At 54.8% G+C, this 22,521-nt stretch overlaps 7 protein-coding genes across 7 annotated transcripts; 3 read left to right on the top strand and 4 right to left on the bottom strand.

Annotated features, from left to right (window-relative positions):
* Positions 1-573: 573 nt before the first annotated feature.
* Positions 574-1,484, top strand: GLRG_07335 (Snf7 family protein; the record flags this gene model as incomplete). The annotated part of the gene is made up of 3 exons (XM_008098020.1): positions 574-611; positions 757-1,120; positions 1,245-1,484. 3 exons carry the CDS (start codon positions 574-576, stop codon positions 1,482-1,484), a joined length of 642 nt encoding a protein of 213 aa, XP_008096211.1.
* An 824-nt stretch (positions 1,485-2,308) lies between these two features.
* On the bottom strand, positions 2,309-5,066 carry GLRG_07334 (uncharacterized protein; the record flags this gene model as incomplete). Its single annotated transcript, XM_008098019.1, has 6 exons — positions 2,309-2,406; positions 2,467-2,579; positions 2,689-4,274; positions 4,332-4,607; positions 4,665-4,781; positions 4,851-5,066. 6 exons carry the CDS (start codon positions 5,064-5,066, stop codon positions 2,309-2,311), a joined length of 2,406 nt encoding a protein of 801 aa, XP_008096210.1.
* A 2,352-nt stretch (positions 5,067-7,418) lies between these two features.
* Positions 7,419-9,390, top strand: GLRG_07333 (aminotransferase class I and II; the record flags this gene model as incomplete). The annotated part of the gene is made up of 7 exons (XM_008098018.1): positions 7,419-7,506; positions 7,817-8,292; positions 8,348-8,711; positions 8,765-8,777; positions 8,828-8,951; positions 9,004-9,083; positions 9,138-9,390. The coding sequence occupies 7 exons, from the start codon at positions 7,419-7,421 to the stop codon at positions 9,388-9,390; spliced, it is 1,398 nt and encodes a 465-aa protein (XP_008096209.1).
* Positions 9,391-10,067: 677 nt separating this feature from the next.
* On the bottom strand, positions 10,068-13,971 carry GLRG_07332 (UBA/TS-N domain-containing protein; the record flags this gene model as incomplete). The annotated part of the gene is made up of 4 exons (XM_008098017.1): positions 10,068-10,097; positions 10,163-13,648; positions 13,710-13,861; positions 13,947-13,971. The coding sequence occupies 4 exons, from the start codon at positions 13,969-13,971 to the stop codon at positions 10,068-10,070; spliced, it is 3,693 nt and encodes a 1,230-aa protein (XP_008096208.1).
* Positions 13,972-14,896: 925 nt separating this feature from the next.
* GLRG_07331 (tubulin/FtsZ family protein) lies at positions 14,897-16,778 on the bottom strand (the record flags this gene model as incomplete). The annotated part of the gene is made up of 6 exons (XM_008098016.1): positions 14,897-15,125; positions 15,185-15,608; positions 15,668-16,198; positions 16,262-16,337; positions 16,553-16,593; positions 16,754-16,778. 6 exons carry the CDS (start codon positions 16,776-16,778, stop codon positions 14,897-14,899), a joined length of 1,326 nt encoding a protein of 441 aa, XP_008096207.1.
* Positions 16,779-18,369: 1,591 nt separating this feature from the next.
* GLRG_07330 (uncharacterized protein) lies at positions 18,370-19,147 on the top strand (the record flags this gene model as incomplete). The annotated part of the gene is made up of 2 exons (XM_008098015.1): positions 18,370-18,663; positions 18,716-19,147. 2 exons carry the CDS (start codon positions 18,370-18,372, stop codon positions 19,145-19,147), a joined length of 726 nt encoding a protein of 241 aa, XP_008096206.1.
* Positions 19,148-19,493: 346 nt separating this feature from the next.
* On the bottom strand, positions 19,494-20,903 carry GLRG_07329 (WW domain-containing protein; the record flags this gene model as incomplete). Its single annotated transcript, XM_008098014.1, has 3 exons — positions 19,494-20,024; positions 20,079-20,429; positions 20,550-20,903. 3 exons carry the CDS (start codon positions 20,901-20,903, stop codon positions 19,494-19,496), a joined length of 1,236 nt encoding a protein of 411 aa, XP_008096205.1.
* Between the last annotated feature and the right edge of the window lie 1,618 nt (positions 20,904-22,521).

Raw genomic sequence — 22,521 nt, 5'->3', positions numbered from 1 at the left:
ATGCCGTCCTCTCTTTTCTAGACATAGAGATCTAATAATCTCAACTTTCTCCTTTTCAACATTGTACGTAAGAAGGGCCCCCTAATTCACCCAGGAACAAAGAGGAAGGACATAGAAGACATCTAATCCAATGCAATAGGTTAAGCTACATTTGTGTTATTAGCTTTTAGGAGAGATTGTAGTCCTGTCTCTATAGGAGGGGTTTGTGACATCGTCATATTGACAGCATGTAGTCGTGATCCTGTTGGCCGGGCAACAGCTCGCCGATTACACTACTTCCCTCTTATCTTATCTATAACCGCACAGCCCCACCTGACCCAGGAGAGAAGTGACGATGACGAACTGCCCTCTCCTCTGTCGCATTGTTGCGCCTCGAAACCGAGCCGGGAGACCAGCATCCACGTCCATCCGTTACCGATCTCCGACCAGCGCCCGCCCGATCACCCGCCGCCGACAATTACCTCGTCCTCATCGCAACAATCCGTTCGTCGCTAGAATCCGAGAGGAATCGCCGTTCCAATCTGTATCCCCCCGTGTCCTCCCCTGCCCTCTTCCGTCCCTGAAGCCTTCAACATGGGCGGCAACGCGAGCAAGGTCACTGCCCAGGACAAGTGAGTCTTCTGTACACCTCCCCGCTCTCCCGACCGTCAGCGCAGCATCGCCATCGGCCATCGACGATGCGAGACACTAAACCTGCTCGAATCCCCCCTCCCCACCCCCACCCAACACTCTAACACCCGCCTTCTCAACCCCCAGGGCCATCCTCGATCTCAAACTCCAGCGCGATAAGCTCCACCAGTACCAGCGCCGAATCACCGTTCTCACGGACAAGGAGACGGCCGTCGCCAAGCAGATGCTCGCCAAGGGCGACAAGCCGCGCGCGCTGCTCGCCCTGCGCCGCAAGAAATACCAAGAATCGCTCCTCCAAAAGACGGACGCCCAGCTTGAGCAGCTCGAGAAGCTCACCTCGTCGGTCGAGTTCGCCATGATTCAGAAGGACGTCGTCTTTGGCCTGCAGCAGGGCACCAAGGTCCTCAAGGAGATCCACTCGGAGATGGGCGGCATCGAGCACGTCGAGAAGCTCATGGGCGAGACGGCCGACGCAATCGCGTACCAAAAGGTTTGTCCAATGCTTCCCCGCCCCCCTTATCGCTTTTTTTAATAGAGAACTGGGTGGTGCAGCCCAGTTCCCGTTCCTACCGGGAGACGTACGATGCTAACGGAAGCCTTTCTCCACCCCACAGGAAGTCAGCGACATGCTCGGTGGTCGCATATCGGTCCAGGACGAGGAAGAGGTCGAGGACGAGCTAGCCGCGCTCGAGGCCAGCGTCGCCGCCGAAGACGCCGCCCGAAACCAGCCCAGGCAACACAAGCTCCCCACGGTGCCCGACACGGAACTACCGGTACCGGGGCTGGCAGAAGAGGAAGAAGAGCTGGCGGCGCAGCAGCGGGTGCCGACGAGGCAGCCCATGTTGGCCTCGTAGCCTGCCTGTTCACATCCGGTAGTTTCTCTCCCTATCACATCATGTCCATTTCTCTCTTTACTGTACCCGGTCCTTGGCGGCCGGTGGCGCTTGTTGATTTCCAACGCAAAGCATTCGTAGGGTCCATTTGCATTTTCAAGGAGTTGGGGTTTGGGGCCACACCGGATTTTCTTTGACTACTTGTTATCTTTTTCCCCATCACCACGCGGGCGGCGATACGACGATAGACAGGAAGGGTACCGAAATCGTGTTTGTTCTTTTTGCCTTTTTTGGGGGGTGGGGGAGGAGCTGTGGATCCTCTTTGGATCACTCAGCTGGGTCGTTTCAGGGAGTTCCATTCAGTGGATGTCAGAACCGCTCCTTAGGAGTTCAATATATGCGGTCAATTTCTCAACATGAAGCTGATGCGTACTTTCCATTCCGTTCATAATGCCGTATTCCGTCAAGTAGTCATAGATGGGCTATGCTGTCCCTCTACCAAACACAAAATCAGGAGCAATCTTGCTCATCGGCCTTGGGTATCAACGCTACACAATCCTCCTATATCTTTCTCGGACAAAAGCAGGCTTACCCTGGCTGTCATACGAAGAACCAAGGTCCATGCTTACCTTCCAGACTAATGAATATTCCCCGCTGATGCTATTCCCTCAAACGCCTTGTAAATGCTGTTGTCCAGGCATGGCCCGCCTATTCTCTTCATAACCATCAGGTTCAAGTACACTCTTGCAGTCGTGTCGCGTGTCCAGTCGTGGTTCACTCAAGCACAATCACGTCGCCGTTTGCGCGTGGCCAATATCGTTGTGCAGGTGGGTATGAATCAAGCCCTAACGGGTCTCTTGCGCTTGGCATCTGCCTCGCGTGTCGATGAACGGCAATGCCGTATGCTCCTTGTGGTGGATGATGTGGATGATGTTCGACTGGCCTACACAGTTCAGAATGTCAGTCTGAGACACAGAGTTTATCGTCAACATCTATAACTTACGCTCCGCCATATACAGGCGCCGGAAGGTCGCGCTGCATAAATCTCTCGGCCCCGGCTCTGTCGACCCGTTCATATCCGGGCCCATGATACGGAAGGTCAGCGGGGGGCGGTCGCTCAGCACGTCTCACATAAATGGCTTGTCCAGGTACATCGTTTGGCCGGAAGCGAGGCAGATCATTAGTCCGAGAATCATTGAGAGAGGGCCAGGCACGGCTGGCGTACGCTGAAGGTCCAGGCCTAACAACAGTGCGCTCTCTGAGTCGCAGGAAGCCCTCCTCTGCCAGCCCATTCCGTGGCTCCGTAGGTTGGTTCTCTCGCAAGCGAACGAAGCCTTCATCCTTTGGAATGGGCCGTTGGGGGTCCGGGCCATCGTCACGCCGAGGGCGGCGGACGGTGAGTATCTCGACATCAGGGCCAAATCTGTCCCTGACACTCTCCCCCGTGCGGAGATAGACTGTGTCTTGGTGAACATTCTGATCCTCAATCATAATGGCATTGGCCTTTTCTCCCGAGACACTGCCATGGCGTCGCTCGTGCTGGCTCTCCTGGTGCAGGATCCTGTCAACACGACCATATGGGATGGCAGAGCCATAGTCCCGTGCTGGGTGATAACCAGCAAGTCGAGGGGCGTCCTGTGGCACATTGTGGTATGTCATCTCAGGGGCGCGAACCCGGTCCTGACCTACATGCGGAGACCTAGCATGTACGGGATACGTCTGGTGGATCTGAGGCCGATGCAAGTGGTGCGTGTCTCGCACAACCGGGCCACGAGACGGGGAGATCAAGCGGTACTGCAGATCGTCACCTCTGCGCTCCGTGTACTCCACCATGCCACGGGTATAGCGTGGTGGAGGCCGCAGAGGATCAGGCGATCGTGGCTCAATGGAAGGATGCAAGAAGTCTTGCAGATTGTGACTCTCCGATTTCCCATGGCCCATGGGACCGCGACTGAGAGTGTTGCTAGTTTCATTTACCTTCTGCGTTGGAGGACCCAACGGCATGTGCTGGGATTGCGTGGGCCATGGCCGTGTTGCATAAGGACCATCTATATGGGGCCTGTCCTCATGGAAGTCGCCGCTGGACTTTCCAGAGAGAAGCCGCGGCTGCAGAAGCGGACGGCCGCCATCATTCACAGGAGCTCTGTTCTCACCAAGTGTAACAGGTCGACCCTGGGGGTATGCGCTGTGACCGGCGGAACTGTCCGCCACGCCTGGCTGGTCCGGAGGACCGCCGGGCGCTCTCTGCCGCTGCATGGCGTTGTCCCAAGCAGCATCTCTAGCAGCCTCGTATCGGCTGAAGTTACGCTCACGGTGCTTAGCATGTTTGCGTGCCCTCTTTGCGACTCTCCTAGATGTTCCGGGCGTCACATGGGGCACCGGGGATCCTGGATGAGACAACATCGCTGTCGACAAACGTTTGCGGCTGTTGGCGACACTCTGGGGTGGGACTGACGCCAACGCCATCCCGCCGATGTTATGAGGCCTGTCAATGAGTATCTCTGATGATTCGGAGTCGGGCTCCTCGCCTGAATCCTCATCATCTGAGTCGTCAGAGAGCACCACGACTTCACGAAGGATTTCGTCAAGTTGGTTTCGGCCGTTCTCGTCATCACCTCGCCACTTGACGAGGATGTCCAAGCAGAGCTGCTCGGTGGCTCTTCTGGCGTTGTGCCAGGTTGTCTCCCTAAGAAGCTCGTCATATCTGGTATGGTTGTGCCGAATGTGCGCCAGGACCGCCAGCTGCACTCGCCGCGAGAGAGAAAGGTCTTGCTGGAGTCCTACGACTGGGTCGCCTTTGAACTGTCTCCCCTGTCATGGTATGTTAGCATTCCTGGTCTTCCACGCTTCTTCCGTTGATCCACAAACTTTCTGGAAGGCATGATCGATGATTTGTTGTCGGTCGGTATTCGGGATCCGGGGGAAAAGCTCGCGCAGGGCAGCGTCCGCCTGTTTGTCGATTTCGTGTTGGTCATCAGGGATTTTCTCGACCAGTCCTCCGTCACCTTGGCCGATGAGTTCGGGTACGTAAATGTCAGTCAAGCCAAGCTCCGCTAAGGCTCGGTCCACAATGCTTTCGCGAATGTGGTAGCCGACACGGTGGATTTGCAGGCTCAAGTCCGAGGCGTCCTTCTTGGCCTTTGTCTGTAGTCAGGTCTGGTGAGCCACTACGCCCACGCCACAGTGGCGGAGCTGCCTTACCACAATGTATACCGACGCGCCTAACTCTCTTGAGATGTCCTGGCATCGCTCGGTCAGTTCAGGATTCCCGATGGGAATGTACCGCATGCCGGGAGGCGGATCCGTGTTCGTGGTGTTCTGGTTAATGAATGGTTAGTTAGTCCAACGACCGGCACACGCCGGCAGAATCTCGCCCTTTAGGCGTACCTCGAGAAGCAACGGCTTCTTCCTCTCCTTATTCTCGATGAACTCGAAATATGTTTGGTGTTTGTTGCTGACAATCGCGTTGACCGGTTTCGCGGCGACAAGTCCCGGCGGCAGGGGCGCGCTGCGGTCGATGGGCTTGCTGACCTTGCCAGCCTTCTTGTGCCGATCCTTGGCCGTGCCGCGAGGGGCTGGCTGTGTCCGTTTTTCTCTCCCCATGTCTGATGACTCCCTTTGTGATCAGCTTACCATGGTGGTTGAAGACCGGAAATCCTTTGCCCTGCCCGTCTTCCTTTGCAAGAGCCACAAAGAAAGGAGAAGAAAAAAAGTCGATAAATGACAGTTAGTGACAGTGACGACGATTGATTTCTTGCATTGAAGCCCAACACAAGATGGCGGTCAAGTCAAGTACGTCAGGCCGGAAATGGCGCGTCTCTGGGGGTAGCACCTTTCTGGGAGAAGGTGTCGACGTCAGCAAGTGCGGGACTTGCTGCCGTGCGAGGAGGAAGGAAAGCAGTAGTCACGCAGGATGTAGTAGACAAGGAAGAAAGTTCAAATGCCCGGGCGGCGGAGACTTGAATCTTGCGACCCGTCAAACAAGCGCGGCAAGAGCTTGTAGCACTTGGAGGAAAGACGCGCGGGCGATGCTCAGATGCAGAATGCTTGAGAGCATAAGGTCACAAGTTACGACTGGACGCTGGGCTGACTGAGTGAGGCAGGAAAGGAATGAGACGCAAAGTCGCCCAACGAGGTCGGGTCGCAACCCAGGTAGAGCATTCGGCTAGCTTATCACCACGTGACGATAGTGGCGGGGCTTATGTACACTACTTGGCAAGCTAGCCCGAGCAGGCTGGCAGGGGCTACAGCATTTGGCAGTGTCAAATGTGAAATCACGGCAAATAGGGGCTAGAGTCTCGGCACCCGGGCAGCCGGGGTTGCAACGAAGTCTGTCATACTCAGGGTTAGGAAAAAAGACTTAGGTATAAGTCAAGGGTTAAAAATACTTACTAAGTATAAGTAAGTAAAATTCTTCACGGCAAATACCTAAGTAGGTATACTTAAATACTTGCTTATGTAATGTCAGGATAGGAGATAATGGAGGTGTGGGGTGACTCATACTGCATCCATTGCTTCGAGTCCGTCCTCGACGCCCAACAGTCATTTCTCCGTTTCTTCTGCCCCTACCGGCCTTCTGGGGGGACGTTTAGGTTGGCGTATGGTGGATGATTCGATGCTGGAAACAAACAAGCCGTAACTGAGGTCTGAAAAGCCCCTGAACGTTGTCAATTCTGTTGCTGGGGTACGCCAACCCACGACGATAACTATTCGTAAAGCGTCCTGAAAGTTCCGGTACGATGCCGGACGGGGCCCGCCTTGGCCAGACTGCTCTGCCAATGGTTGCCCGCGATCGGACCAGGCGTTCAATGGCCCAGATAAGCTGCGAACCATCTACTAGGGGCGTTCTACACTTGTTGTGCAAAATGCAAGGAAGATATGTGGCGTTCCTGGTGTCGAAGTACGCTTGATCGAAACAGTGTTTCCCCGTGAGGTCGCCCTCTGTTCTGGACGAAGGGCGTCGCCTCCCTGCACTGATTGGGGATAATCTTGGAGCCGGGGATGAGCCAAACGAGGGCACGGAGATCCGCTTTGGAGCAGAACACTGACTCTAGACACCGCTTTTTTACATGCTGTGGTGATACCAAACCGGATGGTCGACAAGGGGTAACGAGGGGCAGATGAGGGGCAACAAACGAACTGTACACAGGGCGTGAGAGGGACAAGCAGAGATACTCGCACTGACATTGTGTTTGCTTCAATAAATGAGATACCGTTCGCGAACGAGCGAGCGCTGCCTCTCTGCGTTTGCTCACTGAGTCTTGGGTGCTTTATTTTCTTATTTTGTTACCTGTAGCAGAGATCGACGTATGGAATCATTGGTCCTAAAAGCGGCTCGGGCGGCACAAGGGCTGTCGGACTACACTGCAAACACAAACGCTGTTTGCTTCCATTTTCTTTCTGGACCTGTCCGATCCAGTCTCTCTCTACTACGCCTTCGAGACTCGATGACCGCCCGCGCAAATTCGTCGAGTGACAGTTCCACGTTCATCTTCAACGAGAACGAAGGCAGCTTCCGAGCCTATCAGCGTCCCCATCGTGCAATACGAAACCCACAATTGGAAGAGCCTGCATGAGAGCTGCATTCCCACCCAGCAGGGATTCCCAAGCCAACGTCAGGCCCCAAGTGCCGGTGACGAGAGGCCTTTGGCAGTTACCCAGTTTCCCTGTATAAGACGCGTTGTGTGCCCCTTGCTGCCTCACCTTGCACAGATGAAGAGCGATTTTCTCCCCCTCTTGGTTTCAAGCTTCACTGCCTCTTGACCTCTTTCCCTCTTCACCTTCCCCAGATTATTCCCCAGCCTGGTGAATAAACGGGGCGACCGACATTTCACCGACTACAAAACTCTGTTTCTCCAGCTGCCGCTTTCCGATCGAAGCACCAGCAGTTTCCGAACGTCAATTCTCGACCAAGATTAAGCGTTACTACTGACAGCCAAGGGCTAGTAGAGCAAGATGTTCAACAACCGCAAGTTCTCGATCAACCGGCACACCGGTGTGCCCAAGCCCAGACGCTTTAGTATCGGCGAGATTGGAGGCAACGGTAAGAACCCTGTTCCCTCCATCTCTTCTATTCAACCCATCTGAGCTGCATGAGCCCTATCAATCTCTCTTTCTTCCCTCACCCATTCCCAATATTTGCGACCGAGAGCGTAAATTCAGGGAGAGACAAGATTGCCGCTTTGGTGTCGGTGCGGGGTAGAAGCTGAACCCAGGTCCAACGCTGACTGCGTGCCCCTCGTTCCCCACACAGCTCCAACTCGGCCTCGATGACATTCCATGTCTTGGCTCTTTGGGGAACGGTGATGGTCTTGCTACCTAGGTAGATCACGCTGACTTTTTTCTTCCTCTAGAGGTCCAGTCCAAGACTCACAGACAGTTCCGTAACGCCCACGAGGGCCACCAGCCCCATGCCGGTCTTGATGCCAGCCGATCCTCCACCGGTGTCGTCTGGTGCACTGAGCGCGCCTCCGAGTATGGCTTCCTCGAGGACCCTGACTCTTGGGCCAATTTGGGTCAAGGTGCCCCTGAAGTCGAAGATGACATTGCCGGTTGCTTCCCTCGCCCCACTACCATCGACATCTCCATGGCCGGTCGCGAGTACGGCCCTACTGCGGGTATCAAGGAACTTCGCGAGGCTGTCGCCAACCTCTACAACGTCATGCACCGCGAGGGTAAGGACAGCAAGTACACCTGGGAGAACGTCGCTATTGTTCCCGGTGGTCGCGCCGGTCTGATTCGTATCGCTGCCGTTCTTGGCAACTCCTATCTCTCCTTCTTCTTGCCCGACTACACCGCTTACAACGAGATGCTGTCCCTCTTCAAGAATGTATGTATTCTTATTCGAAGCTGACATTGATAACTGCCTGACGCCAGACCAATAGTTCTCTGCCATTCCCGTTCCTCTGTCAGAGGAGGACGGCTATCACATTCACCCCGACCGCATTGCTGAGGAGATTTCCCGTGGTTCCTCCGTCATCCTGACCTCGAACCCTCGTAACCCCACCGGTCGTGTCGTTGCCAACCCCGAGCTGGCCGAGATTCAAGACATCTGCCGTGGCCGCGCCACCTTCGTCAGCGACGAGTTCTACTCTGGCTACAACTACACTAGCAACTGTGACGGCAACACTATCTCTGCTGCAGAGAACGTCGAGGACGTCGACGAGGACGATGTTCTTATCATCGATGGCTTGACCAAGCGCTTCAGACTCCCCGGCTGGCGTATCGCATGGATTCTGGGTCCCAAGGGTATGTGACTGTATTTCTAGGTCGATCCAACGTTTGCTAACAGCGCTGCGCAGAGTATATCAAGGCGTGAGTTGAAGTGACGCCGGATTGGTAATGATTGTACTGACACGTCTTAGTATCGGCTCCTGCGGTAGCTACCTTGATGGTGGCGCCAACCACCCTTTCCAGGAGGCGGCTATTCCCATGCTCGACCCCACCCTCGTCAAGGCGGAGATGGTCTTCCTCCAGAAGCACTTCCGCGTACGTCCAGCTCTCGCTCTTTTGAGGTTGACAGACTCTAACAACCACACAGGACAAGCGTGACTATGTCGTTCGCAGACTGCGCGAGATGGGCTTCATCATCAAATATGTCCCCGACTCAACTTTCTACCTGTGAGTTGTTCTCTGGAATGCACCTTACACAAGCCAGACTGACCGGTTTTCTAGTTGGCTGAACCTCGAGGGTCTCCCTGGCCAGATTTCTGACGGTCTCAACTTCTTCCAGGCCTGTTTGGAGGAGAAGGTCATCGTCGTTCCCGGCATTTTCTTCGACCTGAACCCGTCGAGACGTCGTGATCTTTTCGACAGTCCTTGCCATCACTTCGTGCGTTTCTCGTACGGCCCCAAGATGGAGACCCTGAAGAAGGGCTGCGACGGCATCGAGCGTGTTGTCAATAAGTTCCGCAAATCTTCCGACTAAATGCGGTGTGAGAGTGGTTAGCGGCTTGGACGGAATCGACGATAAGGGTAAGCCACGATAAAACACGCCAAGACGAGACCAATATTCCAGTGTTCAGTACCTGCATGCATACCCGCAGACGGCACAGATAATGCCGAAGCGATCAACGCGCCAATAGAGTGACGTGTCCACACAATGAAGAATCGAAGATCACGATTCACTGCATACGGTGCAGTTACAGTGTGTCTATATGAATGGACCCGTTCTACTATGTGAAAGTGTCTTTGCAATTACTTAGGGTAAAGGAAACAGGACCACAAATTGCACCAGCAACAAAATCACCGATGGATATGAGACATAACCGGAGGATCAAGAACACATAAACAAAATAAGTATAAAGTTAAAAGATGATAAAATTGGCAACGTTGCTATGCTAGTGTTGTGTCAAACATGTACACCCTACATACACATATTAGTTGCCAGGCCCGTCATAGTCCAAAGGAAAGCTGAGGTGGCCTGGCTTAAGGGGGCGGGAAAGGATCTCGACAACTTTGAAGCATCAAGGTATCTCGTCTAGGCCAAGCGAGGAAAATCAAGACGCTTGCTAACATAGGGCTTTTTATACCACTCTGCCTCGCCACAAGAAAATCCAGTTGCGTGTTTGTTCTCTCATTCGATTCATGGTCTCGCCGCCAACATCACGACTGGCTTGCAAGATAGTTGGCAGCCTAAGGGAAACCCGTCAGTTCCATAAGCACGATGGGAGATAACGCTTTTGGAGGCATCAACTTACCCTCTCCAAGTTGTAGTCATACTTCTCTAGAGCGAGGATGGCGTCCTCTCTCGAGTAACCCATGCTAGTGAGGTTCTTCAGGATCGGGTCGTCGTGCTCGCTCGACTGGGTAAGAGCTCGGCCGGGGGCCGGACGAGTCTCTGTAGCCGGGGGAACAAGAGCGGGAGCACTTGCGGTGGGGTTCGCGTTGGCGTCGCTGGGTGAATCGAGACTAGCAAAGATGGCATCCCAGTCCTGCGCCTCAGAGGCTCCTGTACCCTTAGCCGATGCGCCGGCGTTGCCACCAGCGGCGGGGTTCGGCGAGACCGATCCAAAGTCATAGCTGCTCTCATGCCCAAACGCCGTGGACTCGGTCTTGGCCTGACTAGGTGGCGGACTACTGTCGAAGACGGGATTGAAATCGTCCAGGCCGGACCTAGAGATCGTCTGGAAGTCGTCGTCGGCCGAGCCCTCCTTGGCATCCTCAAGGCCTTCGAATTCATCGTCAAGGTCGTCGAAAGACGATTTTGCCTTGGGTGCGGCAGGCTGTGCAGCTGAAGCCGCTGGTGCAACTGGAGTTTCCGAGACCTCAGAGCTAGCAGCTACGGCAGCAGTTGGCTCGGACGCAGACACGTCCTCAACCACGGGAGCAGGAGGGGGGGAAGTAGCCTCCTTGTCCTCTTCGGGTGCTTCGGTCTTCTTTGCCTGAGGGGACGCTGGGGCGAAGTCGTCATCAAAACCACCGCCAAACCCGCCGCCCTCGCTTGCAGTGTCCGAATCATCGTCTTCGCGGTCAAGCTCTGAGATGGGCGGAAACTCAGAATCGAAAGCTGAGGAGGATTTGTTTGCGTCAGCACCAGAACCTACCGAGCTCTTGTGCGCACTGGTAAAGCTAGCAAAAGCATCATCAAAATCAGCCTTGGCATCATTTGAACCCATGGCTGCAAACGGGTCAGAGTCAACCGCAGCCTTGTTAGGTGCAACTGCAACGCCGTTGCCCGAGGGCTTTGTATCGCCTTGGACTGCGGGCTCCTTATTGCTCGCGGTCGACGCCGAGTCCGTGCTCTGGCCTGTTGCCGCGACCTCGAGGGGAAAAGCTCCAGGCAGCGAGTTGGCCTGAGGAGTTTCACTACCCTCGGCCCGAGAGGCGGGCGGCGAAACAGCCCGAGAGGAGCTGAGAGATTCGCTTGCGTCGGCAAACGGGAGGAAGCTCGAGCTGATCTGCCTCGACTCTGGAGGGGCGGGAGGCTCGGCCGTAAGGGTAGCTTGACGACTGACATTGGGTGATGTGGGTACGGGAGGTGTCGAGAACGAGCCCAAGCTAGCAGTCGACGCACCTGTGTGTTGCGGTTTGAAGGATGTGGCGGGTGGCGGGGTGCTGCTAGACCCGGCAGGAGGGAATGCTGGCCCAAAGACATCGTCAAAGGACTTGTCAACGCTGGAGGGCTTGACAGGCGGCGGCGACCCGAAGGAGCCCATGATGTCAGTACTGCCCGTTCTCCTAAAAAAGGGGTTGTTCCCACTGGCAGTCGATGGTGTAGGACTTGCGACCTGAGCCGACGATGCGATCGGAGAACTAGTGTTCGCCTGACGAGAGAGCTCCTCGTTGTTCTTGGAAAGATCGCTCAGTTCAGTCTGGAGCTTGTCACGCTCACCCTCATTAGTCGCCGACTGCTTCTTGTTGATAGCAACAAGTCCCTTTTGCTGCCGCGCTTCGGACCTGAGCTTCTCGGTTTGAGACTTGAGCTTGGCAATCTCGGCGTTGAGAGTGCGGATCGTTTCCTTCAGCTTTGCGTTTTCTGCCTGGTCAGCCTGCAGTCCAAGATAAACTTGCTGGTGTTGGGTCTGCAAGTCTCTGTAGGTGCCATCCAACGCCATGCACTCGGCCTGAAGCTTCTTTGTCTCGTTTCTCGAGGTATTTAGTTGTACCTGGAGAGCCTCGACGTCTTTAGCTTCCTTCTCGTACAAGGTACGGAGCTGCGCCAAGCGCTGCTCGAAGTTCTTCTTCTGTGAATTGGCTTGATTGAGCTCATTTTGCGTCGTAGTCCGCTGGCCTTGAACCTCCTGCATCTGCTTAGACAGCGAGCCAACCTGGTTGGACAGGTTCGCAAGCTCGGCAGTTTCGTTGGTCAGCTTTTTGCTGACCTCAGGGTCGCCATCTCCCAGAAGGTCTTCGGATGCCGAGGGAGCGGGAGGTTTGCCAGAGTTTGAGTCTCCTGTAGAGTGTACAGTGAGTCCACGCCCGAAAGACGATGAAGGCACAAACGGCTTGAACTGAGTTCCAGTAGGCGAGGGTCGGATGGGAGAAGAAGGTGTGAGAACAGCCGAGCCCGAGCCGAACGGGTCGTTCGCATTTGAACCACCCGTCGACAGAGCAACCTGAGCCGGGGCTGGGGCAGGCGGTGTGTCAAGGCCAAACAAGTCATCAAGAGCAGACTTGGGAGCCGGAGGGGGTGCTGGGGCAGGTGGTTGAGGCTGGGGAGGAGCATCAAAAGGCGAGCCTGAGGTTTGGGGACGCGCCTGGGTCCGCATACTAGGCGGAATCAAGTTGGCGGGCACCGTCGTCGGAAGAGAAACTGAACCGTCTCGTCTCATTCGCTGCTGCCGAATGAGGTACATGGCGACGGCAAAAGTATCTCTGTTCAACCGGCCCTCAGAGTTGATGTCTGCGAGATCCCAGATCTGAGCCAAGGCGTCTTCTGGTAGGTTCGACTGGCTAAGGAAAGGAACAGCCTCCTCGCCGGTGATAAAACCCTTATGAGTCTTGTCCAGATCGTTGTAAAGGACATCGAAACGTGCCTTGTCATCGGGAGTGATGAGCCAGTCGCTTGCGGGAGTGCCAGTTGTTTGCGCTGTAATGGGTGGCCGTCCAAGGGGACTCCCGGCACGAAATTGAGCTGAGCCGCTGAGTTGCCTAGGAATGGCAGAAATGGGTCCGGTGCCAGTGGGCGATTGTCTAGGTGCGGTAGGCCCGCGCCGAGTTGCGGCCTCGTACAGAGCCGCTGGGAGGATATTAGGAAGGCCTCTGAGAGCGCCCGTTTTCATGGATGTGAGGAGATGCATAGCAATGACGAACTCGGTCAAGACCAGAGCGCCACGCTGCTCAGTGTCGGCCAGTTGCCAGATTCTCCCAAGCACCTCGGTCGGTAGTCCTGACTTTTCGAAGATGGATTTGGCTGCGTCGCCCGGTAGGAGGTTGCCCGCCTGTAACGGTTGGCGTTCAAACAACCCGGCATATTGACTGACTTTCTCGGGTGTCAGGGGCGGGATTCTGATAGGGCCTCCACCGGTACTTTGGGCTTGCAGAGGAACGGCGGGAGGGGCGGTGGGAGACGTAAGACCGGCCGGAGGAGGCATGCTATCGAAGCGGGGCAGCGGTCCCGGTTGGAGGGCTATCTCGGTAGTTGGCTCACGTCCGGCTTGCGCATGGCCGATGAGCCTCAACACAAGCCCGAAGCCGGCTGGGGTCAGAAAGCCCCGGTTCTCCTTATCTGCAATTTGCCATATCTGTCATCGTTTGCATCAGCTACCATGGCTGATTCGGGAAGTTAGTGGTATTTGTCCCTACCTCTCCAAGTACTCTAGAATCCAACCGAGTCTTCTCGAAGAACTTGACGGCGGTTTCGCCAGTAACGACACCTACACTTTCGGTATCGGCTTGGCGGAATAGTTGGCCATAAAGACGTTTCTCTTCAGGGGTTAGGTTGAGGTTCGGCGCCGCTATGAGACGACTGTTGTCAGCACCCCATCCTCTTGTACATCCTGCGCGCGCAGGCACCTTGTTTATTTCAAAATAGCAACTTACCCGCATCAACGCCCTCGGCCGACATGTTGGAGGCTTCAAGATCAGTGTAGTAGGAGTAGTCGTGCTGCGCAGGTTGGTGTGATATTGGGTTCAGGTGATTGGGGAGATATCGGTTGTCGTCGGTCGGGTTTGATACAGCCTCTGGGGGGGGGGGGGGGGGGGTCGCTGGGGGTGATCGACCGTGAGTCTGTTACCAGGAAATAATAGATTAGAATCAATCGTCAATCACAGTCAGTAACGAGGAGATGATCCAGATGGTAACTTACTTTGTGCACGGATGCTGTGCCCGGCCCTTTGATCCCAGAGAGAGTTGTAAAGAAGGAAACTTGCGTTTGGACGCTGGTTCCGTAGTGAAGGTAGGTAGATCGACTGTGGACGGCTCTGCCGGAGAAGGTCATCAGGCTGGCCAATTCGCAATGAAAGCCAAGCCACCTACAGCCACCTACCCAGGTACCCTGAAGAGGTACGTACCTCTTGTTCTGCTATGATTTAATAAACGGGGCCCATAATAAGTAAGCTCTGACCTACACACCCGACTCCTACCTAGGTAGGCTTCGTGCTCAAGACGTTCCTTGATGACCAACACCATTTACGGACACAGAGTCCAATATGAAGGAAAGACATGGACTTTTTCAACAAATCTGGTGCATCATCTGCAGAACCGTCTTTTTGAGCACACCGTACATAAATCGCATATATGACAAAACTTTTATGTGGGAAACATGGAGTGCGACGAGGTACACAATATACAATTTGGAACTTGATTGATTCATCCCCGTAGCATTAAAGTTGGCTATCTTTTCTCTCTCTAACAACTGAAGTAAACACGCCTTTGGGCCCAGAGGACTGCTTCAACGCGAAGACCCGTGACATCGGAGCCAGCGCCCCAAGAATAATCGGGGTGTTGCATCGCAACTTAATCCGCATCCAATCGCCAAGACATACACCTCTTAGTACTCTGCCTCAAGACCCTCCTCGCCCTCAAGAGAGTCGGCTGCAACCTCCTCGTAATCGCGCTCCAGTGCGGCGAGATCCTCACGAGCCTCGGAGAATTCACCCTCCTCCATACCCTCACCAACATACCAGTGGACGAAGGCACGCTTGGAGTACATGAGATCGAACTTGGTCGACAGAGCGGACCAAGCCTCGGCAATGGCTGTGGTATTAGAGAGCATGCACCTATTAACTTCGTTAGCAAAACATCTTCGGCATGTGCGGAGAGCACGGCCAGAACTTACACAGCACGGCTGACCTTGGCGAGGTCACCGTTGGGCACCATCTGGGGAGCCTGGTAGCAGATACCGAGCTTGAAGCCAGTGGGGCACCAGTCGACGAACTGAATGGTGCGCTTGGTCTTGAGAGTCGCGACAGCGGCGTGAGCATCGTTGGGAACGACATCACCGCGGTACAGCAAGCAGGTGGCCATGTACTTGCCGTGGCGGGGGTCGCACTTGACCATCTGGTTGTTGGGCTCGAAGCAGGACATCGTCATCTCCTGAACGGAGTTGGCCTCGTGGGCGGCCTTGGCGGCCGAGATCATAGGCGCGTAGGCGACGAGAGGGAAGTGAATACGGGGGTAGGGAACCAAGTTGGTCTGGAACTCGTTCAAATCGACGTTAAGGGAACCATCGAAGCGGAGGGAGGCGGTGATGGAAGAAACGACTGCGTCCATTTGTTAATATGCGAGCCTGGGTAGAAGTTGGAAAGAGGCTGAAGCTTACCCTGGGCAATCAAGCGGTTAAGGTTCTCGTAGTTGGGGCGCTCAAGACCCAGGTTGCGACGGCAGATGTCGTAGATGGCCTCGTTGTCGACCATGAATGAGCAGTCAGAATGCTCCAGGGTGGTGTGGGTAGTAAGGATAGAGTTGTAAGGCTCGACGACGGAGGTAGCGGTCTGAGGGGCGGGGTAGACACAGAACTCGAGCTTGCTCTTCTTGCCGTAGTCGACGGACAGGCGCTCCATGAGGAGGGCACCGAAACCAGAGCCAGTACCACCACCGAAGGAGTGGAAGACGAGGAAGCCCTGAAGACCGACACAGTTATCGGCGACGCGGCGGACCTTGTCGAGGACCTGGTCAATGAGCTCCTTGCCGACGGTGTAATGGCCACGAGCGTAGTTGTTGGAAGCATCCTCCTTGCCAGTAATCATGTGCTCGGGATGGAAGAGACCACGGTAGGGGCCGGTGCGGACCTCGTCGACAACATTGGGCTCCAAATCGCAGTAGATGGCACGGGGGACGTACTTGCCCTGGCCTAATAAGTGGAATTGTATCAGCAAATGGTTCATGCTTCATGGCTCGTCGGGCCAAACCATACCAGTCTCGGAGAAGAAGGTGCTGAAGCCATGGTCAGGGTCAGCTGCCTTACGCTCCTCGGTCAAGTATCCATCGGGCTGGCAGAGAGACGCTAGTTAGAATCCTGGGCATATAAATGAGTGATGCAGTTAGCTTACCTGGATACCGTGCTCGAGGCAGTAAAGCTACAGACAAGAGGGGGTTAGTCATCGAATCCGTGAGCAAGCGAAGCCGAACGAGTGTCGTCGAGATAGGCAGGTTCATGGCTCGACTCGGCGACGGTGTGGTATCGAGTAAACAGATGTAAACATACCTCCCAGCAGGAGTTAGCGATCTGGCAACCAGCCTGACCGACTAAACAACGAAGTCAGTAAGTATGCAGAGATGAATACCAGGTATATAGTCGTGGTAGTTGAAGGCAATGAGGGCAAACAAGCAACGGGTGGTCACGATGCGGTGAAGCAGAGCAGCACGCGTGGGGTCAGGGGATCAAAACAAATGGGGGTGTGCTTACCGTTGATGCTGATGACCTCACGCATGATGGCGGTTGAGAGACGAGGGTGCAAAAGGCTAGCGACTGGAAGAGGGAGCAGCAGCAAAGAGGCAAGACTCGAGGAGGTGGGAAGCAAGCAAAAAAGTTGACTTCGCAGCTATCGCGAGAGGATGTCGGACAGGAGGTTGAAAAGGTTGGGTTAGGCCTGACAAAGTGCAGAGAAAGAATAATAGGTGCTGGCCGGCTCGTGCTTGTGTGTTTTCTGGCGGCGGCGGCAGTGGTGGTGCTTGGTGCTGGCTGGCGCTTCCAAGACTGGAGACCTCAGGACGTAGAAGGACACTGTACGGATAGGTGAGGAGACCAGGGTCGGGTACGAAATTTGGTGCGCCAGGGGCCGTGCAGCGAAGGTTTGTTGATATGAGCGGCCCCAAATTGGTAAGCGCATCGGCCCACGTCTGTTGTCAATGGCAAGACTGGCGAATAGCAGGACGCACAATGGGAGGCACCGGGGGTGTCTTATTGGCTCTCCTGCGGGGACTCGACAGGCACAGGGCCCGTTTTTGCGCTAGGAACCTCTAGCACTGTGAAAGCGTTCTGCGGGCCCGCCTGCCATTGGCGGGCAAGGTATCCGTACACCGCACTTCGCTGGCCCCGATCCATACCGACTAAGTACCTATCAGTGACAGCTTGCAGTACATGAGGCGAAGAAACACACGAAAGAAAGTGGAAGAAAAGCAAAACACCCGCCTAAAAGGCCAGGACCAAGGAAGCGCCGGAACGGTATCTTTAAGCCAAGTAACCCAAGGCATCTTTTTGCGCCATGTACGTGTGCCCAAATAGGGTAGCGATGCAGGGAGGGATGAGCATAGTAAACACCCGCTGAAGAAAGAGTAGCCTCTCATCGAGTGAGCGAGAAGGCGAGAAGCACAGCCTGGCTAGTCTGATCTGGAATGTTGTTGCACATCGGATTTATGAGCCAGCTTAGGGTGATCTCCTCAAATATCAGCCAAATCTTATCCAATAGGTTGTTAATCTCGGCCGAGGCTGTGCTTCTTCAAACCAGACCCAAGGCGACAACCCCAGCAGGTAAAAAGGGGGATCCGGTTCACTTCCCAAGGCTCTCGGATGCAGGAATACTAGTTCATGTAGTTTACATACCAACCAAGCTGTGGAAACGGACCCATCGGCGAACCGTGGCGGCGGGAACAATGCCTGCCGTGATTTCCAAAGCTGTCTCTTGTTTCTTGTTTCATTGAAGTCCAAGGCCTAAGCCATCTACAGGCAGGACGATGTGTACCCGGAAGCACCTTGAGAGAAAGGGAGGAACGAATAGTGTGAAGGGCCAGGCAGCTTCAAAGTGCAGACCGAACCGCCGATGCCAGCTAGCCCATTCAAGCCCCTGTCTGTATCTCACTGCCCACCTTCGCGAAGAGGTGGGTGCGTTGCCAAATGTAATGTACTCTGTACTACTCCCTAGCTTTACCCACCTTCATCATCAGACAGCTTCACCACACATGATTCCTAGTCACCATCAACACCAACAACAGTTACTGTCCCCCATCCCGACGCTAATCTAGGCAGGCGAATTTCTTCTCGATCTTGACCGGGGGAAAAAGGTGAACAAAAGCAGCTTCAACATGCGACTAATCTTCGCCACCGGCTTGATTCTGGCCTTCTGCCGAGACGTTGCCCACGCCAACACCGAAAAGGTCATCTTCCTTGGCCCAGACACGATAAACGTGCCGAACATGCCGCCGACCATTGAGGACCTTCGGCTGGATGTTCTCACACCTGATGATTGGATCAAGCGACTCGACCTCAAGGCTGCATTTCCATCTGAGGACGCGCCCTCGGGAACGACTACTTGGTTACTGCTCAATGACCTTAGTCAAGGCCAGCGTTACGAGCTGAGAGTTTGCTGGGCGGCGACAGTAAGACGAAAACTGCACGTGTCATCTGCCATCATATGCTCATTACAGACAGCAACCCACAACTTTCACACTCGATGTTTTTGATTTATCTACTGTGTGGGATACACCTGAACTGATTTCGTCATTGGCGACCTACGCGTTTTCCCGCCAGCTCGAACAAGACAACTCTGGCGCTGGGGACAAGCTAATGCAAAAAAAGACGCACGAGCATGAAGCCTCGCTGCTCTTTCTCCGAGTTCTGGCGGCAGCTAACTACTTCACGGACAATGCCACACTCATCGCTCAAGCCGAGCCTGTCAGCGTTGACCTTATTCTCGACCCGTTCTTGCTCAATGCTTTACCACGGTCACTACTGCCCACCGTTGTTTACATCGTCGCCGTGGCGATCTTGGCTTGGTTTCTATCTAGACGCATTCTTGTTTGGATTCAACCTGTGCTCGCCGCAGAAGGCAAGTCCGCGGAAAAGAAGAAGAAGAGGCTATGAACACGAAACTACCGTATCGCGTCGCCTTCTCCATGCATTCATGTTTTGCTCGAAACGTAAACAAGTTCTAACGACAGGAAATCCACTGCGTACAAATGATACCATGCTTTCTTGCACTTAACAGACATTCAACACTCGTCGCGCACCCCTGCCCAAAAGCAGCCAAGGATTTGAAAGGGGGATATTCAGTCTTAGTGCCTTCTCAGCAGGCACGCCCTGCATTTCCCTTGAGCATGTTTATCCATACATACAAGTGCCAGAGCTCAGGCGCAGGAAAGACCTCGAAAATCGTGTCATGCCGTGCCTGGCTCTGCAGGGCCGTTCGACTATAATGCAGTCTCAGCGCTCAGTAGTGGTTGCCGTAATTAGGGGTCTGCTGAGACGGGTTGCTGCCGTATGATGCTTGACTTGGGTATCCTCCAGCCGGAGGGCCTTGAGGGGCGGCGCCGCCGTATGTTGCTGGGTTGTATCCTCCATACTGTGGCTGCTGTTGGTGCTGTTGGTTTAGCGGCGCACCATAACTAGGCTGCTGGCCGTACGAAGGTCCACCGGCAGGCGGAGGCGGGTATGACTGAGAGTGTGACTGTTGAGCTGGCGCGCCGTACGAGGAATTGTGGTGAGGTTGGCCATGGTTCGGCGAAGGAGGGTACTGATTAGGCGGCGGAGGATATGACTGCTGTCCGTGGTTCTGGCCCTGGTTCGGCGCTGGCGAGTGGTAGGAACCACTTGATGGCGTAGACGAGTGCTGGTTGTGCGCAGAGGAACCAGGAGGCTGGTACGAAGTGGGAGGAGCCTGGCCGGTGTAGCCGCCGCCGCCGCCGCCGCCACCACCACCACCACCACCAGAAGCGTTGTTGGAGTATCCGAAATCATTGCCCTGGAGGATGAAGTCAGTAATGGATGCTGAATGCGATTATCCTCTCCAACATACACCGTGACTTTGCTTGCCGCCACCAAACATGTTAGCCACGCCTCCCATAAGGGAGCCAGCAAGGCCTCCATGTTGCTGTTGGTGGCCTGAGGACTGGCTACCATGGTAGTTTTGCTGTTGCGCCTGATGCGGCTTGTTCCCGCCCGCAAGGAGACTTGAAGCTAAAGAGCTGCCGATTTTGCCCAATGAACTCTTGCCTCCGCTGCTACTACCTCCTTGGCCGTTGCTATGCCCGCCAATGCCGCTCATCAACTGGCTGGCGAGGCCCCCGAGGGGGCTGGAGCCGTTATGATTACCCGAGGAGCCGTGGTTCGAGTTTTTGCCTCCGAGAAGCGCGTTCATTGCCATGCTCTGAAAAGATGAACGAGTCAGCAACGGAACATCACATCAGTAGAACTCAAATGCGACAAACACCGCACAAAGTACCAAGATACATGTGGGCAAAGAGGTAGAGGGCCGAGAGTAACATACTCCGAGTCCACGGTCTCCCGTCGGACCATCGATACCCCTCGTGCTTGTGGTGTCAGGGGGCAAAGAGGGGTTGACGGGCTCGAGAGTGCCATCGGCATGGCGCACCGTCTGGCTGCCGTCAGGATGAGTAATGACCTCGGGCTGCGGAACGCCATAAGGATGATCAGAGGGCTGTGAAGGCGTCGCGCCTGTGGGCGCGGCATCGGTCGGGGTCTCCCATTGCGATACGCCGGTAGAAAGCTGCACGAAGTAATACTTCTTGCTCGAACCATCCCACTGGGCAATCCAGCCAGCAGGGAGATGCGGCGGGGCGAACGTGGGGCCCTCGGTGCCCGGTGAGGCCGGCCCTGCCATCAGAGAAAATACGGGAGTCGTCGAGTTACTAGGACGTGAGATAGGAAAGTCAGCACGCGCAGAGGGTAAGGATGCGGTGTGGAAGAATCGACAAGAGTTGGGCGTGTGGTGTTGGATGCTAGAATCGGCGGGGGAGGATGCGGATGTAGGTATGTATGGATACTGCACCTTACGGATCGGTGGTGGACGTATTGGGCTACTGCGTATCGGTACAAGGTGGGTGCTCCAGGCCAAAGGCCAGGTCCAGGAGTTTAGGGTCTTATAAGGTTGCAGAAGGGTCCAGTGCTGCGCTCTAGAGAGGCTCGGATAAAGTGCAGCCACAATCAATACTGACACAGGCACAGACATGCGCGAGTTGGTCTTGAAATGGGCAGGAGTATCCCAGCGTTGCGAGGGCTAAATGCTTGGCTATCCAATATTTATTTGGGAAATCGGCGTACGGACATGAAGTGGCTGAGATATCCGCCGTGAGGGCATGGACGCGTGGTAAATTTGTCCAACTCAACCAGGTTAGTATACCCTACGTAGCAGCATCGATCAGCTGGCCGACTGGATATACCCAGTCCAGCAAGTCCGAGTGCCGCTGAACGTACTCCTTTTCATAACAGCAGCCCAGATGTGCTTGGCTACAGTTGGGCAACAAGCCGACGCCACCAGAGCAACCGAGTCGATATGGATAGGTATTATCCCTTATGCCTTAGGTGAGGTTAGGTGGGTAAGAGTTGGGCGCTGGTGGGGTCAAGTTTGACAAGGACAAGTCTGTGAATGAAGATGAGATGTAATGTGACTAAAATGCGCCTCCTGGTCGCCTCGTTGGCCCTATAGATGATCAAGCCCAATCGAGAACGAAAGAGTCAGACGACAGACTTTGTATGCGAAGTCCTTATTCACTGCCTGCTTTCGTGATGACGAACAACTGGCACAGCCACAGCAGAGTCGCTGAAGTTACCCAGCAGCCACCTTCTTGGGTCATCTGCTTGGGCTGTCTGTGGTGGGCGGCCTCTGGCGGTCTTGCTGGGGCACTGGCAGGTGGACCGCGCCCCAGCCATATCATTGTACGAAATCACGCATACCTCCAGAGGCTACCCAGACCTAGGTAGGTAGCACGTAGGTAGCCAGTCGCTTGGAAGTTGTGAACGTCGGAAGCTCCTATTGTTCGTGCCCTTTGGTATCTACCGTATTTTGGTTTAAGTAGTACATTCAGTTTATCCCACCTCTAATCAGACATAAAATGAAGTATGTGCCGACCGAGCGGCTATGGACGATGTTGGGCAGGTCCTCATGACTTACACGTCACTGCCACGAGCAGGGGTAGATGTTCGATGTTAGTAAACATGGAGGTCTGGCCCAGCCACCCTTAGCAATACCCTTTTAACCTCGCCGACCCCCGGATTAAGCAGACAATTACCACTGGCAAAAAGCAAGTCCATCATCGATGCTCTGGGCGTTGCTGAGAGACCACCCCGATGAGGTTATCATTTCACGAGGTTCAATCTACCCTATTCCAGGACTACTGCCCAAATTACTGTGCGTGTGTGTATGTTGGAACAATCGCGTTCAGGCCGGAAACGACGTTGACCCGGCAGGAAGGGGCTTGTTAATCATGAAACATGGAAAA

The sequence above is a fragment of the Colletotrichum graminicola genome (genome assembly GCF_000149035.1).
Source record: "Colletotrichum graminicola M1.001 genomic scaffold supercont1.30, whole genome shotgun sequence".
Lineage (NCBI taxonomy): Eukaryota > Fungi > Ascomycota > Sordariomycetes > Glomerellales > Glomerellaceae > Colletotrichum > Colletotrichum graminicola.
This window is presented reverse-complemented; position numbering and strand designations above follow the sequence as displayed.